At 41.9% G+C, this 19,128-nt stretch overlaps 1 protein-coding gene and 1 long non-coding RNA gene across 2 annotated transcripts in view; one reads left to right on the plus strand and one right to left on the minus strand.

Annotated features, from left to right (window-relative positions):
- Positions 1-19,128, plus strand: part of LOC109368509 (uncharacterized) — a 71,769-nt gene that overhangs the window by 47,199 nt on the left and 5,442 nt on the right. The window lies entirely within an intron of this gene.
- CD28 (CD28 molecule) lies at positions 4,991-17,020 on the minus strand. The gene is made up of 4 exons (XM_003207504.5): positions 16,845-17,020; positions 9,808-10,161; positions 9,463-9,581; positions 4,991-5,295 (listed from the first exon to the last, which is right to left on the minus strand). The coding sequence occupies exons 1-4, from the start codon at positions 16,894-16,896 to the stop codon at positions 5,155-5,157; spliced, it is 666 nt and encodes a 221-aa protein (XP_003207552.3). The 5' UTR covers positions 16,897-17,020; the 3' UTR covers positions 4,991-5,154.

Below are 19,128 nucleotides of genomic sequence, written 5' to 3' on the forward strand. Positions count from 1 at the left end.
CAAGTCTGGGGGCCGCACCTTCCAGGTATGTGTGCCCAGGTGGGGGGGGCACAGCTCCTGTAGGCAGTGCTAAGCGCTGCTGTGCTGAGAGGGCCAGCTCCTTCATAAGCAGGAGCAGAGGAGGCTGAGTGGGAGCTTCCTTCTGGCCTTGGGATATTTCATTTGGCAACCTTATCTCTTCCTGTCAGGTGCCTCAGTACGTCATTTCTTAAACGTCTTTCTCAGAGAATTTTGTAAAAAGGACATTTGATCCTCCTACTAGGTTGAAACCAACCGTGATGTTAATTTCCATACAAACGTACTGTTACATTTTGCTTGTTTTCCCCTTTGTTTCTGCTGGTTTTGCAGTGATCCTTCCTGACTGAAAAAGTAGAGTTGTTCCAGCCCATTAGAACATTTCAACCTGATCTAGAATAGCTTCCTTGAAGGAACAAAAGAACAGCAAGGAGCAAGAATGGTGTGGCTACAAAATGTTATAATGGCTAGGAAAATGGTGACACTTGAAAACTCCTGGTCATTTAATTGGTCAAATAAATCAGACAAAGCCAACTCCCAAAACCTGAGGTGACCCTGGAGACTTTATGAGACCTAAAAAGAGAGCTATGATTTGCTTTTATTAACAAAGAGGGGAACAAAGATCCATTGCTCTGCTCCTGGAGATACAGTAAATAAGAAGGAGAAAGAATTTGAGACCATTCAACTTTATGTCTGTTTGCAAATAGATTTGTAGAAAATTGGCAGCCTCCAAATACTTTATCTGCCAAATTGACCAAACCAGGCTATCTGTGTGCCCCTGAGGCTGGAATAGTAACGTGCTGCAATGCTATGCTCTAACAAAAGCACCTAATTTTGAACAATCCATTTGTGTCAAGATAAGCAGCTGGTAATGTTTCCCTCTCACAGACCCTTACAGACTCTGACTTTGGCTACAGTTTACTGCCTAATACCGTTTTTAGTGCTTTCCCACTCTTTATTGGACCGTAACAAAGCTGCCGTTATACTCATTAACCTAACCTGTTTTCTGGTTAGTGTGAGTGACTAACAAAATTGTCTTGGTCTGTGATTCATCTTGAATAAACTATTTTCCAGTCACACAGAAAAAGCCTTGCTGAAAGTGGAAAGATTTGATCTTTAGCTCTGCAGATTAGCTTCTGTGCTCCTAAAACTCAAACGTTTTGTACTCAGTATCAAACATATCATCAAGAGTCAAAGTTGCTTCTGCTGTCAGGGCAGGTATACAAGCACAGTGAACTCGGCAAAAAGCAAAAGCCTGCACAGGAAATGAAACGTACAGAAATTAAATGCCCTTTGGGAAGCACGTGGTGTGTGGGATTCCCATGTAGCTGTTTGGCATGACTGAAAAACTGAAGATGATGGGAAAATCAAAGAGATGAAAGACTCCAAATCCTTAAAACAGAAGACGAGAGCATATCGAATCTCTGCATGGCTCCAATCTCCTGTGGCAACTCCTTCCCCAACAGTGAAGAGGAACGTGGTATACAAGGCAGCCTGTGAAGCCAGTAATTAGCCACGGCTGCATGTGGAAGGTTGCACAACAAAGAGATTAACAAACTGGATGAGTTTCTGAAATAGAAGAGATGATATGCAAAGCAGGAAGGTGATATTGTTTGACAGATATACAGGGGTCACGTTTACAGCCATAGAATAAAGAAGAGGCATTTTGAAACATCCGGTACAAGAGGAGAATATTGGAATTTGGGGGATTCAATTCAGAAGGGATGCCCAAGATTTCTGGCTTCAGTAAACCTGACAACCCCTGCAGTGTAGGTTGAAAACACTTGTAACGATAGCACAGGCTTCCTCCTGGGGCTCCTAGGGGCTTGGCTGCTGGAAGTGAAGCATAGTCAGACCATTGGTTTGTGCTACACTGGAGACGTGCAGAACAGGAATCAGCGTGCAGGGGCTGGAGCTGCACAACCCTTGGTTGACCCCTTGCAGCATATGTTGATTGCTGTTCGGTTACAATGACTGCAATTCAGGTGCTCATTTGATGCTGAGATTCAAACATGAAGGATAGGGGGATGAAAAATTAAATCACTGCTCAGCAGGATGATATTTGCATTTATATTAAGCCCTGTCTGCAAGGCAGAAAACCCTATAGATCTCTCACTGTCCTCCATGAGGGCCAGTTTCCAAATTCAGAGCAGCAGCAGAGGGAGGATTCTCTTTATGTCATCCCGTAAACAGCGTATAGACCCCAAAGACAGGGTCAGGGAGAGCTGGGACTGTCCTGGCACGTTATTCAGTCCCTGAGACCAGATGGAATAAATTAGGATGGCTCTGTTTGTCATATATGCTAATCCATGTATGCAGAGCCAGTCTTAAGGCTTAACTGGCTTGCTTCTCTGCAAACCGTTTCTCTCAGTCCCTCGCAGTGGTGGATAAAAGGTATTTACTGGTATCTCATCTCCAACAAGCTGCAATCATATCACTGCAGTGCTTTAAAATAGTGATAGTGTTCACTTTGACACAGAGCTTAGGCTTTTCCTGTCCCGGTTCACCTCATTTTTTTCAGTTTTCATTCAGGATGTTTCCCTGTATCTCCCTTTCTTTTCGGTCAATCAATAGAACTGATATTTGTCCCACATATTCCAAGTCTTACTTTCCAGTATCATGCCTTGGGAGCTGTTGATACACTTTAAATATGGAGATTACAAAAGTGTTAGAGGGAGGAAAACAAATTATACCACATTTGCTTTAGAAAGTAATAATTTCCACTGACAAGCCTCAGGCACACTGCATTTATTCAAGATTTAATTTACCATATCCACTTAATAATTTTAAAGGGAGACTGCAAAATATATAATAAAACTCTAAGGAATGTAGACCTGAAATAGACACATCTGCATGTAAAAATATACATACTCAGATTAAATGAAGATCATTGACCCTCATTTATGTTTTCAGTGTACATGTGCAGTCTCACCTTACATTTTCACTGGAAGATGTGATTTTTCACACTGCATCACAATCTGAGCACTTGTTAATGTTGCATTACACAACAGGGGTGCTGTGGATAGTGTTGAGCCAGGCAAGATAAAGCTGTGCCCTGGCAGAGGGCTGTGCCCGCCTGCAGCTCCCTGCAAAGAGCATGAAGGGCTGTGGCGAGGTGCTGGCATCCTGCTGCCAGGGCCAGTGAGGAGGGTCACTCCAGGACTTTGCAGGGACTTGTGTGGGTCCTGCTTGGCTGCTTCCTCTCCATCCTTGTACATGCTCCTTACTGATATGGCTGCAGTGCAAAGCCATAGGGAGGGGCAGTCTCAGAGCCTGCTGGGTCTGAGACAGCAGGCCTGTATCAAACACTCAGCACTGCTGCTGGCAGTGGGCATCTAAGCCTCTCTTACCAGTGCCACCATGGGCTGCATGGCTGGCCAAGCACGGCTCTTCTGGGAAGGCCTTGAGTGATGCCAAGGCCAGCCATACAGCCTGTGGTGTCACCCAGGGCCTCCTTGGCAGAGTTACACCCAGTTGGGGACAGCAAGCACCTGAACACAGCACCTGCTAGGAGCACAGTTTGTGGTAATGTGACTTTGCAGGAATGGCCCAGGGCCTGGTCAGCAAACTCAAATAAAACTTCCAATTTGGAAGTGCCTAAAGCTTTACTTGGGTTAAGACATCAAAGCGGGTTGTTGCCACACTTCCACATCTCTATTTTTGTCATCTCCCCTCAAAGAGAGGAAGAATCTTCTCATCTTGGTTTGGAGGAATGTAAATGTTGAACAATCCCAATTTTATTTCAAAGTGGAAGTATGGATTTATTTTTCATTTAATTGTTTATTCAGTAATCCCTATAAAATACATCTCATCTTCTCTGTATGAAAAAGGATCTTATGCTAAAACAACCCCAATTACAGTTTAGGATGCCTTGTTAATGTAAACATGCTTAATTAATGGAATGAAACAGGCTTTTGTTGAAGACTTTACCCTACTTCAGTAGGAAGCATCCCTGAAGAACATGTTTAGATAAAAAATAACCTTCAGTCAGCACGAAGTTCAAAGTGCCTAGAGCAGTCCCTGCAAGCGGCTGAGCAGATGTGGATGCTGGTTACAGTGGTAGGACCTGAGGACACTCTCACACTGAAAACATTGCTTGCTTATGGGGAAAAAGGTTCAGATGGTCTTTAGTCGCTCATAACTGGACTCTGATTCTCAAAGGAACTCTGGTACAACATAGGTGCCAGAAGAAATGGATGAATATTCAGGAGGACTCAGCAAAGTGCCTTATTGATAGAAACAAAAATTCATAAATGAGGTAAAGCTCTGCTCCAAATACGACATTGGTGTCATCTAATGCTCACCATATGACTTAATATCATCTTGCTGTAGGCAGACATAGGAACTGGGGCTTTTCATGATCACAGCAAATCTTTCTCACAGTCCAACTTGTCTTGATTTCTTCTTCAGGTGGATTGATTTCTCACTCTGTAGAGTAACTCATTTATGACTTCAAATGCTCTTTACAAACCCAAAGTGAACAATCTAAGGACTCACATGCTGAATGCTTACATAGCTTTCTTTCGATCTTGGTTTGCCCTGACAGCCCACTTGTGCTATAGCCTAATTGCTCGGCTACGTTCTGGCTGACTTTTCCAACTCTTTCGAACATTTGTGTCAAACTTCAAACTGTGCTCTGGGCTCAGAGGGAAGTGGGTTTTTTTTTTTTTTTTTTTTTTTTTCATTTTTCCATATTTCACAGCAACAGTGGTTTCTGAGGATTAGACATATAGGAAAAGAAATTACAGGCTAAGGCAGTGGTTGTTGGGAAAGGTCAGAAGTTCTGGTTCTGGTTCAGGTTCCCCAAGCAGCTCAAAAAAACCCCCACACATTAGGAGGAGACCAGCTCTGAGGTCCAGGGCCATCCTTCTTTCTTATCCACTGACAGACCTCAAAACAAGTTACACCACATTTTCAGCCATCATGGAAAACAATCCTTTTTTTGTCTTTTCCCCCCTTTTTTTTATGTTTATCTTTTATCTTTGAATAATATTGAAGTTTAGCCAATACTTGCTGTGGTGTAGGTATCCATGGTCAATAGTAACAAACATGATGAGGAAATGACAGGCTGTCCTTCCATTCCAAGAGCAGGTGGCTGCCTAGAAGCACGTGAGGATAGTGGTGTTATGCTGGTGGGTATCATGGCTGCCAGGTGCGATACGCAGTGTAGTCTCGTGTTGGTGCATAGGATGGGTAGCCCTTGTTCTTTTGGTGAGGTGGATGCCGGGGGGTCATATTCATGTAGTCACTCTGACGGTACCTGTTCCTCTTGGATTTTTGCTGTGGGAGAAGGGGTGAGAGAAGTGTGAAACCATTTCTGCAATTAGTCTGTCCTACCTGTGGTGAACATCCTAAAAGGGGGAAAAAAGACAGGGAAGAGAGCAGAGAACTTTTGAGTGTTAATAAGACATGAGAAATATTAATAATGCATTTGATTTTTTCTGCGAGTTAACAAATCATCTTACCTAACCTTCAGACATTTCAGCTGCTGGCAGTCCTGGTCCTGGGTTGGTTCAGGGAAGCAGACATATTTATAAGAAAGCCTCCAGTTTGAAAACAGAACACACGTTCGCATAAAATAATCCATAGAATAAGCCCAACCTGAATGTAAATGTCCAGCTAATCTGCTGAGAGATGTAGTGTCAGTTTTCCAGGTGAAGAAATGCTGCAGACAAAGGATACAAGCTGATCTGTCCCACTGCAAGTTCTCAGCTAGGGAATGTCTCAACAGAAGCAACACAGCCTTGAGCAGTGAAGATTGCCCTAATTTATTAGGAAGGAGAAGAAATTGGCTTAACTGGAAGAGAACAAGAGCAGAAAAAATCAGCCTGGGCTATGTATATAGGTTGCTCTGAAAGTAATGCCTTCTGCTTATTTCCATGGAAGTCACACACATACAAATAGCACAATAGCACTATTTGATAGAGCAAATTCTCAGCTGCAAAACACTGTTTTTCAACACAGTTACCACTAGTTAGCACTAGTAGAGGTGACACACTGTTTCACAGCTACTACAATGGCGTTGTTGTTAGGAAAATGTTGCCCTCATAGTTCATCTTTTATTGACCTGAACAGATTGAAGTCAGAAGGCATCAAAACTGGGCTATACAAGTGGTTATGGTAGGACAGTCCTGCTGAGAAATGTGCTCTATAGTCTTCAGACTGTTAAGGGGCCTGGAATTACTATGTTGCAAGAGAAAGGTTGTCTTCTTCTCTGTTCTTCTGACTCTGGAAGCTCCAGTCTACAGCTTAGTCAGTGTCGTGATGTAGTGGTCAGAGTTGATGGTTTGTCTGGGTCCCAGGAAATCCAGAGGATCACCTCTGTCCTACCCCAAAAGACAGTGCACATCACTTTTCCTGCAGAGAGCTGTACCTTGGACATCGAATAAGGGAATTGAATTCCATATATTATTCTATGGAAAATTCACATCTCCACTCAATGGTCTACTATTTTGACTTCAGCTCATAGCAGTGTCATCATGGCTCATCGCTGGTAGTGAAGTGATCCAGGAAGCTGCCACTTCAGTCTCAAATTACTTCAATAGATCCTGGCAAACTTGCACACGCTATTATTTCTGTTCCTGTGTGAGCATTTGTGGGACCCACCTGGTGCAAACTTTGCAGTATTCCAACACAGCCAGCATTGTTTCCAATGCATTGAGGCTGATATTCAGCTCTGTACAGAGTTCCCAGATTGTAATCCACCAAATTTGTGCTGATGAGCTGATCAAGATGATCTTAATTTTGTGATGTGACAGCTGTGTATTGCTGTCTGGAATGTGGCTTGTCTTTCATGTCACTGTTTCCTCTGCTGAAACTCACCACCTTCCCATGCTCACATCCACTGTTTGGTCTCCAGGGGCATTCAGCAAACATCAATGAATGTGAATGGGTGCCATTTTTCCCCAAAGAGGAATTCAGTGACACACCTTTGCTTCATACACACTTCCATGTCAGACATCATTTCGTTAGACTGCCCTTTTGCTGCCATCTGTCTCATAGCAACAAAATGAAATGGAATATTGGCAGAAAGGCTCAACCTCTACTGCTGTACCGCCAACATCTGCCTCTGATGTTGTGGGCCAACATAATAAAATAGGAGGCATTACTTTTGGAGCCACTCCTATGTATCATGGCTTGCTGACCACTTACAGTAGTAGAAATGCATAATGTATATGCTGTTCTGGACATTCCTTCGAAGGGAAAAAGAACCAGAGCTGCTGTTAATCTTTCATCTGTCTCATTAACAGAGCCTTAAAAATCTCATTTCCAACGTTGAATCCCTGCCTCACAGTGCCCCTGCGAGACATGGGAAGCATCCCCTTCAGGAACAAGAACAGCAGAAGGCAGATGAAATCATTTGCCTATAATCATAGAGGAAGTTTGTGGCTACATCAGTGTATGAACCTGTGGTTCCTGCAGGCTGTGCATGAGGTTATTGTTCTTGCATAGATGAAGGCCTTCTTACAGGAACTAGGTAAAGTGCTTTCATTCTTCTTCCTTAATGCTGATTATACTTTTTCTTACAATGTTTTAACTGAAACTTCCTACATACACATACATACATAGTATGTGAATATATTGCATATAGCGCAATATGCATGTGATGCTGTGGCATTGGAGGAGGCTTGCATCAGAAACCTAACAGCTGTACATGCAGAGGGAGGCAGTTAATTTCTATGAGACACTTAAAGCTTGTTGATGTTAATGTTATATATACGCAAGGGGTTGAATGGAAATTATGTGCTACTTAAGCCATGCAGTGCAGTTGGTGCATTTAATCATTAGATAGAAAAGTTTTCTCTGTCCGTGTTTATCTCCATAAAAACATTTTTAATTCATCTATTAAAATCTAAGAGGTAATTTCACATGAGATAAATACATTTTGCTAGCATGAGTGAGTTCTGGATTGTTCCAGGATGAAATACAGCTGCTTCTCGAAAGGAAAACAGTTTTCCTCCAGGGAAGACAGAAATGTAGGAATTAGCACATCTTTAGTTGCTTCCAGGAACTCAAATGAAACATACTTGCCTTGGCTGTCAAATAGCACTTTTAGGACCTCATTTTAGCATCTACAAAGTCTTGTAGGTAGCTTTGTCTACATTCAACAGCACTCCAAATACATCCACACTCAGAGCACACATTACCAGGAGAATAGCACCAGCAGCAATAACAGCAGGCAAAATTGATGCAGGAAGTCAAAATTGATGCCTTGTCAGTCTTGCTGGGAGCAGACATCTTAGTAGTGCAGTGCATAGCCATTGGGTACCAAACAAAAATAGCAGAGAGAAAATGGTTTCAGATCCGAAAGGATGGATTGGAAGCTATAGTATCTCATCCAGGCACAGCTACTGTAGCACAGCATGGTAACACCAGCAGCTGTTTGCTGTAATCCTCTCACAGCTCTCCTGTCAGTTTCTACAGCAAGCTCTAAGAGGGACCGCTTAACCTGCCTTTATATTTTCCTGTGGCAATGTCCAATTTGATTGTTAACCATTAGAAATATGTATATATTGAACAAATGTATTTTTGTGAAACAGTTAAGAAAGCTTGAGCTTCAGCTAGTAGTGTGAGTTGTTTTCTGTGTACGTGCAGCATGTGGCCTGTCAGAAAGACTTCACCCTTTATACAGACTACCTCATAATGTGTTGAATGACACTATTTAATGGCAGAGATACAAAGAGAGACAGAGTGCAAGGAACAGAACTCTTTGTGGTCATATTTCAAGTCTTTCCAACGTGGAGCAGAAAGTGTGAAATCATCTCTGGGAGATGGTGACCCTAAGACCTGTGCTAGAAGGAGGCATTCTGCTGCCTCTGCATCACACTTGGTGCTTTCCCTACTCCAGCAGAGCTGTGTGTTGAACCAAGCTGGACTGGGTGTGAACTGGGCCAGACAAATCTCCAGAGGGATCAGAAGGCAAAAAAATAAAGAACTGCAAGACTCTCTCTGCCTTCTTAGGGTGCCCCTATTCTACTGAAATCAAGCTGTCAGAAAAAGTGTGTATGAGAGGGAATTGCTGCATGGGCACAACACACCGGTGTGGATGTTTTGGGGCCAATGGAGGGTTCTCTGAAGATTGTTTCACTGTAGGCGAGCTCCTCCCATCAGAATAGTCTCAAAGGGGTTTGGCAGGAGTGCTTGTAGAGAGGTATTTCCCCGACAGGGAGAACTAGTTGGAACTGGAGATTATGTCCCAGCTTTGGTGAGGTGTTGACATTGCCATAGGACTCTGCTGAGGAGGCTGGCTGCCTATCTGGAGAGCATCTGGTATTTCAGCTTTCTTGGGGCATAGCACAGGTATGAATATGTAGCTGGGCTGAAGAAACACTGTGATCCTAATGCGAGGGATATCAGTGGATTTGTGGTAAGTATGGGAAGAATAGCATGAGAGATGAAGAGCACATGGGGGCAAAGCACATAAAGCAAAGGATAATAGTTTCTTACCCGGTAGATTATAAAGACTGCAGTTACAAGCATACTGTAGAAACCAAGAAGTCCTGTCAATGCCACCATAACCCAGTACGAAGTTGCAGACTCAGGTTCTTGTGTTTGGATAGGTGTCTCTTTAAAAGAGCAAAGAAAACTTTTAAGCATTTAAAAGCTTTTTTACTCCTCATCCCAACACATTATCTGTATTAATCTTATCATACACCTGCTTAAGATGCCTTTCTTAAGAAATCAGGAGCAGGAATTTCATTTTAAGAGGCAACCCAGCTATTTTTTCTGCCTCAATCCAAAATGTAGGGAGTGTGTACAGGAAGGATACTGGTGTGCAGGTTCTCAGCTTACCTCTCACATGAATGACAGTCCCATTGCTCTTCTCATTATAGACATATGGAGGCGGATACATTGCCTCAATTTTGCAGAAGTAGATGTCAGTTTGGCTGGCAGTCATATTCCGAAGATTGAAGATTACTTTGTCCTTATCATGATTCCCCCAACAGTTGAATTCTTTATTTGAATTACTGTTACTTTTGGTCATGTTCCATGAAATAAAGCAGACTTCAACTGAACTGTCTGTTCCTTTGTGCAGCGAGGCTCGAAATTCTTTCCCTGTTCCATTGTATGTGTAGTTGCAGACTAGAGTTGCTGTTCTATTGGCTACAATGAGCAAAGGACTCTGAGCCACTAGAATCTTGTTTTCTGGAAGGGAGGGAAGAAAAACACTTGTTTGCAAGATATATTAAGAGACTTTAGAACCACACATCCTCCTGTTCAGCTTGTCTCCATGTCTCTTCTTCTCTGTTGGCACTCCCTGCTAGGCAGTGTGTAACACCAATTGGTAGAAGCAGTTACTCAAGAAAGCTCTGATTGAAGCTATCCTCTCTCTATGTATAAGTAATTTCATTGTTACCATGGGAGACGGTGAGGTTGAGGGTGTTCTTCCTCAGAATCAGAACACTATGAGACAAAGTGGCCCAGGTGGCGAAGATTTAAAGTCAAGGGTCACAAGGCTACTTTGTTTGTTAGTGTGTATACATGTGTAAGGCCACCTCCGTCTACCCCTTCCTTAGCATGCAGAATGCCAGGGAGAAGTATGGAGTGAAAATACCATGAATTGAATGCACAGTTAAGTAACCAGATAAGAGAATATTATTCATACCTTTGCTTTTTAATTCAAGGACAGATTTGAAAAGTTTGCAAGTGGAACTTGGTGAAATTTTTCAAGTATTTGGCCCTTGGACAAGAAGCACTAAAAGCAAGAACTGGTATAATTTTAATTTTTAAAAAGTCATTTATCTAGCTAGCAGCTGTAGCAGATTCTTAATCACACAAAGGACTTAGGCTGACTAATCTGACACGGTATTGGCACTTAGCACTTGAATGGCCTGTAAAAAAGCATGTCACATGAAGATAGAATTCAGTTTGGATTGACCAAACTGATACATAAACAGAAAGTGTTTTCTGACACATAAAACTCTGTGCTACTAACTGCCAAACAATAAACCACTGCTCAGACTGTGCAGAAAGACAACTGCTTCCAGAAAATCCACTCTGTACAAATGAGGCTTTTCAAATGGTGACCTGTAAATAAGAGGAAGTGAGCCGTGGTTCTTAAGCTAGGAACTTGCCAGAAGCAAGGACAGTGCTATTGTGTATGCATGCCATTGCATATGTCTCCATGCAAGTTCAACTCGCAGGAGTTCTTAGCAGCCTTTGATGGATCACAGAGAATTGCTGTGGTTGAGACAAAGGCAACCGTATGTCTCTCCAAAATCTGCTATAAAACCTGCATTCATTCTACTTAATCCATGTGAGGATACTTTAAGAGGATAGAAAGGAAAATGGAGCGGGAAGGAGGCCAGATTCACAGTGCCCAGGAAACAAGTGTTTCAATATACTTAATATTTAGGACTACATGGATGCATTTAGTGTGCTCCTAGATGTACAGGAAGAGGGACCACCCTGGCCTCTTGGGAGGATACTCCTTTGGGTTGAAGGTTATACAGGTTTATTTCCATGCTCAGTTTCGGGTCAAGAACTTAAGCATGCCTCCCTTAAGGCTGTTGGGAGCTTCTAGAGGGCAGCAGGAACATTAGCCTGAAAGAGGCCACTTAAGTCACGTCGTCTAGTCATATGCTCTGCTTTCAGAGACACATACAGGCCAAAAGGCATATAAAACAAATACATTCATAAAATTGACATGCTATTTACATAGATCCAGAAAATATCCACACCAGATACTACCAAGTATATCCACAGGTGTTGTGAAGCCACGTTTTCCATTATGAGAGCTGTGAGTGAAGACAGTGAGCTTACATGGTGGTCACAGCATTCACAGGGACATGGGAGATTTGGGTGTAATCCTTACTCTGAATCAAAACAAAAGACGGACTTGAGTGTGGGTCTACCAAATTCGGAGTGAAAACCTTGGCTCCATCCACTTGTTGGCCTACTGGGAGGTTGAGCCAGAAGCCCTCTGCTAAGGTATGCCCTGGCACAGCAGTAATTGTAAGACATGAAATGCACAAGGCTGGAACAGGGAGTGAGCACGCAGAGATGTGTGAGTTGGTCAGGACTAGTTGCAGGGTGTGGACAGTAAAAACAAACCATGCCCAACAGGTTCTCCAAGAACCAGCCCAGCCCATGAAACTGCTGAAGTTGTTCATTTTCTCACCAAAAGTCATGTTTACCAGCCCTTTCTTCTCATGAGAGCAGGAAGATATGAGACAGGGGATCTTTAGCAAAGGAGTTTGCAGCCCAACCTCCTCATGTCTCTCTGTTCAGTGTAGCTAACTTGAGGGTTGCAGCAGAGCTTATCACAGCTCAGAAATCTCATGTTTGCAGGGAACCTAAACTAAAACATTTTGTTTTGGTGAAGAGTGAGCACTTCCATTCTTTCCAGTACAAAGGCCCCAGGGTCTTGGAATCCCAGAGCAGGCAGTAACAGCAGACAAGGCTGGATCCTACTGAAGGTGCTGCCTATGGTGGATTTTCATCGAAGTGAAGACATTTCAGCAAAATATTTCAGTTTCATTGAATCAGCATTTTCCAACAAAAGCTCTCACCTAGGCCTATAAGGCATTCTAGTAAAGAGTGAGGTTCACATTCTACCTCTTTAGACATGCTATTTGATCGTATTATTTTTTTCTAGAAAACCAATCTTTGGTCCAAGTGGAAAGGTGCAAGTCTGCAGTGGAATTGTTCTTTGGTTAAAAAAGCAGAATTCAAAGCATTTCACTTGAGACAGAATTGTTCTGATTTTTACTCCACCAGTGCCCACCACTACAACCCTGGCTATTGCAGGAGCTGAATACACCTTCAGAAGGGGTTTTTCTGTTTCATAGTTTATATCCAAAACAGGCATCCTTGAAGAGATAGTTGCAGAAGTACTATGGCTCAGAAAAAAATACTTGCTTGTTTTTCACTGTAGGTACTTACAAATAAGTATCTGTTTGTCACTGCAAGTACTTACAGAAAAACAGATGGACGTTTATCGCATAGCCTGATCAGATCACTATGGCCTGAGGAAAGACAACACTGAAAATAGTTCACTGAGGGACCACCTTCAGATGTTTTTCAGACTGTTCTGCAGAACCCAGAGACTTACATTGAGCTTTTGCTAGTCTGGATTCCTGATATATAGTAGTACATAGCTTCACAGCATGAGCTCTGCTATTTAATTACAGCTCTGGACTATTTATGTCCATGCTGCGATATTTTGTTTATTGTCAAACAAACGTTTTTGATGCATCCACCAAAAAAATAGTTTCCTTCAACTTACGTCTTGGCTTTCTGGCCCAGCCTGTTTGCCTCACCATGGCAGCTGAGTGTTGACCCAACCCTATAAAGTTGGTGCTAAGATAGCTAAACAGTGGGAAAAAGTTTATTTGTGGATCATTAAATAAGGGCTGCTCCTAAGTGATTTATTTAAGCCAAACTTAAACCAAATCTGCTTTTGCAAAGTGGCTCTACCATGTAAAATCTGAATTGATTGAAGGTGTTTTGTATTCCGTTTGTAGGAACTAAATAGCACCATGTGAATAGGGCAGGGCTGAGGCAAGGCAAGCTCGCCCCACAGGCATGTCAGGCCCTGCTGTTATCCTGCTTCTCCAAGCTCGCAGTTTTTTCAAATTGAAGAAAGTCAGTCATGCCAAAATATATATTAGTTTTATGGGGAAAACAAAGTAAGGCCAAACATCCCTTACTTGATTTCTGATCTGAATAGGATTTGAGTGTATTTTTAGTAGAATCTGAACCATTCTGAACAAACTTGTGCTGAAGCTGCTTTTGCAGACAGTTTTTCTTTTGTCTCTTTGGGTTTATGAAAATAGCGAAACTCTAAAACATCCAGTATGTGTTTCCAATAGTGTACGTTTTCCCCTAAACAGGGTTATGACTGCTGTTTCCAGAGCTGTCTTCAGTCATGCGATATAGTAATAAATATCTATGTCTTGGTCTCAGGCAGCAAATGGCAGTTATGAAAATCATTGTCCAGTTTCAAAAGTTTGTAATGTCTAGAAATGTAAGAACTTTTTGATGTGTCTCAAGGCTTTAGGTTTTATAAGCAACAGTGTGCAAGATCTCTGTAAAGCTTTTCTGTATGTTGTCATGCTAGTCATATCTTATAATCACAAGTGGGGTTTTTTTTGCCTCATGCAAAAGGTCCAATCCATATGTATTTTCTGAAAAACACTACCTCCTCAATCACAGACCCTTGATGCAACCAAAGCTCCATTGAAGGTTATTTCTTTCTTTCGTTTTTTTTTTTTTTTTTTTTTTGGTCAAGAAAGTGAAATAAAGTATGGAAACTAACTATTTTGAAGGGTTTTGTTGTTTTTTTTTTTTTTCCAGAACTTTCCATGAATCATTATCAGTTATTGGAAAAAAATATTATGTTAAAAATATTTTGTACTCTCTTTCTTTTTCATGCCAGTTGGCTTCAGGGAGCTATTTGCCAGAGCAAGGAATCTGGGATAAGTTGGGATTTCTCTAAGCACAGTAAAGAAATGGCCCACTTAAGTCCCTACTGGGGGGTGAAGAGGGAAACCTGGAAGGAGCTTATTTAATCTACAAGTGGAAAGACACACAGCTATGTTATAAACAAAGCTGTTTGTTTCTTCAGCTGCTGGTTTGTTGTTCAGTTGCCTTTACTCTTTCCCAGGTGCAAGTCTTCCTCTGTTACTTCAGTTTTAGGTGACCCAGCACTGTGTCTATGTGTAGAGCCAGAGAGATCTATCTTTTCTAATGTGACAGACTGGCTTTGTACTAACCTTTCCTTCGTTCATGCAAATGCTGCACCGAGCAAAGTATTCTTGCTGAAATTAAACTCAGTTTGAGCGCAGGGGTTTCTCTTGTCTGTTTGTGATATTTTTGAGCCAGAATTTATTGATGTCATCCTAATCTCAGCTAACCTTGCATTTTGCGTTCTGGTAACCTTGGTGGGTTTGAGGCTGATTTCAGCACTCAGAGATTGATTTTAACACCAGCCAGGATGTTATGCAAGCACTGAAAAGACGAGGTCATTTGGGGTCCTCTGAAGTGGGAACATTCTTACATTACTTTATTTCACAAAATAAACAGATAGCCAAGTATTTAGCAGCCTCTCTGGCAGAGTGTAACCATGTAGTTATTTAGCTGACAGAAAGTGGATGATGAGGGTGGAGAGGGACAGGCTTTGTAAACATCGATACTACTGAAAAGAGGGAATAAGCAATCCAATCTTCTAAGTCTCTTCCCAGCTTTACAGTTCCACAATTCCAACTCAACTTGCCGCACTCCGTGGTGCAGCCTAATAAAAGCATAGCAAGATAGATTCAGTTGTCTTCACCAGAACAAAGTACATTTTGAGGAAGTTCTGCAGGGCTTTGACTTGCCCTAACGTTGTCTATGTAGCAAGGATCATTCATCCCAGAATCAAAATGAAAAGGAGAGACATGGAAATAGGTGAAAGCCCTGAAAAGTAAGCTAACTCATGGTTCTGTTCAAGCAATTGAATAGTTTCAATGAAGCTGCTGTAGAAATTGAAGTTCTTAACCCAAAGCAAGTGTATGGATGTCTAGAGAATCATGGCATAACCCTGGTGTCTGATGAACACACACTGTATTTTCTTGCAATTCAAGAGTTGTTTAAAAGATGTTCACTTCTCATGAAAATGGTTTTAAAACTATTAACTTATCACTGCTACCTATCCCCTCCTAGAATTATTGTCTTCTCAGACAACCCAGTGGCCTGCTGTGGAAGTAATTACAATATTGCAAGCAGAGAATTATGAAAACGCAAAAAGGACAGGGAAAAAAGGGCCTATCATCTCTTAAAGAAATATAGATCAAGGCTTCATGCAAATCACATTGCCTTTCATGAGGACTAGAACTACAGAAAAGCAACATGCAATTTAGGAAAAATATAATGAGTTTTATCTCTTGTATTAGGAAAAGCGACTCTTTAAAGACATTCTATATGTGAAAGATTTGTACTGGAAAACAGATTTTTGCTCCTATCTGTAAATTTCTTATAAAATACAACATGCTGGTATTTGGAGGAGACCAAATAACAACAGTTCACAAGCTAGAGATTTGAAAAATTGTCAAGATTATCCTAGCAAAACCCATCACCCTTTGCCTTGCTTTGCATTTTGATGTACTACTTGGAAAGATGTGGCACTAACACTGCATCAGCGAAAGACAGCAGCCAGGTAACTGAAGATTCAGAAAGATTTACTAAGATGCTGGATTTCTAAATCACAACTAGACATTTGTGTTATCAAAAATATTTTCAGAAAGAAGCAACATATCTAGTTATCATCAATAAACTACTAAATAATGCAAAAATCAGATAGTCGGCAATACCAATCCTCCCAACTTTGAGCTCAGTAAGCAGCTCAACTGTTGGTCCTTTCACTTGTTGATGCTATGAGAGTTTGGGTGGGCTCAGCTCTGCAGCCCGTCACACCAAGCTGGCACACAATGGGACATAGGGCTGACCACAGCAGGCTTAGAAGTGGCCCCAGAGGGCACTGGCACCAGCTCTGCTCAGATCCCCCAGCAGATGTTGAAAGCCACAAAGCACAATCTGTGCGGGTTAGGGAAAGGTGAAATAAACTCCCTCTAAATAAGCAGTTTCCAAATGCATCTGAAGAGGTGGCAGATTAAATAGATATCTCTTGAGTCTTATCTAGGAGGGATACTTGTGGAAGAAGAAAATCAACCTCCTGGTTATACTGAGTCAATCTATAAGCAGTCTCAGCAGTATGCTTTGTCTCTTCTCTCATATTCAAATACAACATAATTTCTGCAAAGCTAATCCAGATCTATACAAGACTGTCTCCCCTCTCCTATGATATAAATGTTGAAAAATCGTAGAAACAATCATATTTTTTCTGTTACCTGTTACATCTGCAGCAGGGATGAGGCAGAGCACCACGAGGATCCCCAGCATGGTGATGATGGTGGGCCTGTGGCCTTGTCCCCACCCTCCAGGCACTGCTGAGTCCCCCAGGGCTTCACGCCACAGGCGTCCCCACAGGGCAAGCTGCACCAACACCAGCTCACACAGCTTCTCTCCTCCTCCCTGCGTGGCACGTGATGTACAGCCGAGTAAAACCACCACAACGGCAATGTTCAAACAGGAAACTCGGTTGTTTGATGGCTTCAACCTTGGGAAGCCTCCTCTGCACCTCTGCAGCATTCAGTAACACCTATGAGGCAGTAGAAACCCACCCTCAGAAATATGGAGCCTTCTTATGTTGAGGCTTTGCAGGGCTACTCCCATTAGAAGGAGAAATGGACTTTATCAAGAAATGCTCCTTTACCAAGAGCGCATATAGGAATAACTGTTCTCATCACCATGGAAAGTTGCAAACAGCACTTTCTGAGTTCCTGCTGGCCAAGCTTGGCCCCTAGGGAAAGAAACTATGCTCAGTGAGCTTCATCTCTCCTCACTCTTAGGAGCAGAACTCTTCCTCTCTTGGCTTGCTATTTTGCTCCTACCTGCTCCTAGGCCTAGGAATGCCAATGTATTGTGAGAGAAGTGATTTTGGTTTGTGCATTTTCAATTTTCTGTATAATCTTGTCACCTAATTGCAGACTAACCAGTGCAAGAAGTAGTTGGTCTAACATACCTTTCCTTTTTGAAAAAAAATCCTGAGTTATCTCTCGGCCTCACTGATACTTGCTCTTTTTTGCTCTGGAAGCTGCTCTTCCTACCCTCTGAGGTCTTTAAGCTGTGTCTTATTGGAAATCATTTGGATAATCTAAGAGCAGCTGTAGCTGGTATACCCACTTGCAGTCTAGGAATTTTAACAAGATTCTTAAGGTTTGAAGTCAATGTAAATTTTCTGCAATATTGAAAGTTTTGGAATTCCGTTGTTCTTTAGAGAGAGAAAAAAAAAATTGCATCTTCTCTTTCCAAGCCCACCTTAGTGGTTTCTGGATAAATATCCTTAAATCATATTTGAATGCGTGACTCTGTCACTTCACAAGTATGATCATTTCCTATTACTAAAGTTATCATGAGGTTAGGGGAAAAAATTATTAAACTTTCAGCAAGCAATCTTGCACTCAGTGCAAACCACAACAAAGCTTATATAGGAAAAGAAACTGAAAATGCCCCCCAGTATACCCTCATACTTAATTTTTCATTATTCTCACAAGCACTCTAAGCCTGTCCTTCTAGACTCTAAGCATTACCTGAGGGTGTTCTGCTGCAGAATTAATTCAGCCACCACTCAGTCCTATCCTTACCCTATTTTTCAATCAAACTTTGAGCTCTTGAGACTGCCTGTGCTTTAACAGACAGGAACTGCATGCTGTCACAGCAATGGAAATCCAAACTATTACAATTTCAGTGGAGATAGAACTCTGAGAGTACTGAAAGGGCTAAAAATGTAATTGAGCCATGATCAGGAAACAGTTTTCCACCTTGTCTCAAAGCAGCTGACATTGCAATCCAAAGTAAGTGTGTAAGAGATTTGCAAAAGGGAATCTGAACTGTGTGCTTGGGGTTTTTACCCATGTCTTAGTTTCGGCTGGAATTGAATTGTTTTCTTTGAAGTGTTTGGTATGCTGCTATGTTTTTAGTTCTGGGAGAAAAATAACGTTAATTACACACCAGTGTTTATAGCTGCTGCTAAGCACTGCTAAACTGAACCAGTTCTCAAAGAAGGGCCCAAGGACCTGGGAGGGAACAGAATTAGGACAGCTGACTCAAACTGGCTGAAGGGATATTCCATATGCAGGAGGAGTTTTGAAGGAGACGGGAGTTCACTTGGTTCTCTCCAGCTGCTCAGGAGGCTATCTCGGTATTCATCAGGGAGGGTGAGCAATTGCTTGTGCATCACTTGTTATATACACTCACACATAGATATATAGTAATAACTATAATCCTTTTCCTTTTCTCTATCTTAGTAAATAGTTTTATCTTAACTGACAAGTTGTTTGGGTTTTTTTTTTCCTCAGTTCTCTCCCCTGTCCCACTGGGAAGGAGGAGAATGAGCAAATGAGGGTGTGGTGCTGAGCCACCTGCCAGGTTAAACCACAACAACCCATCACAAAATGTAGATAAAATAACAGACGAGATATTTGATTGCAGCTTTTCCTCCTACTGTTAGAAAACCAAGTGCAGATAGTAGCTATGATCTGAATTTTAGAGAAACGCGGGTGAGTTTCTCAG

This window comes from Meleagris gallopavo, chromosome 7 (genome assembly GCF_905368555.1).
Source record: "Meleagris gallopavo chromosome 7, MGAL_WU_HG_1.1, whole genome shotgun sequence".
Taxonomy (NCBI): Eukaryota; Metazoa; Chordata; class Aves; order Galliformes; family Phasianidae; genus Meleagris; species Meleagris gallopavo.

What these genes read in the sequence shown, in the direction of transcription:
- CD28 (XM_003207504.5), bottom strand. Translation starts at nt 16,896, where the DNA reads ATGCTGGGGATCCTCGTGGTGCTCTGCCTCATCCCTGCTGCAGATGTA. An exon ending in CCCTGCTGCAGATGTAACAG is followed by an intron (nt 10,162 to 16,844) that starts GTAACAGAAAAA and finishes CCTCCCTTCCAG; the next exon opens with AAAACAAGATTCTAGTGGCT. An exon ending in CAGTCTTTATAATCTACCGG is followed by an intron (nt 5,296 to 9,462) that starts GTAAGAAACTAT and finishes CTTCTCCCACAG; the next exon opens with CAAAAATCCAAGAGGAACAG.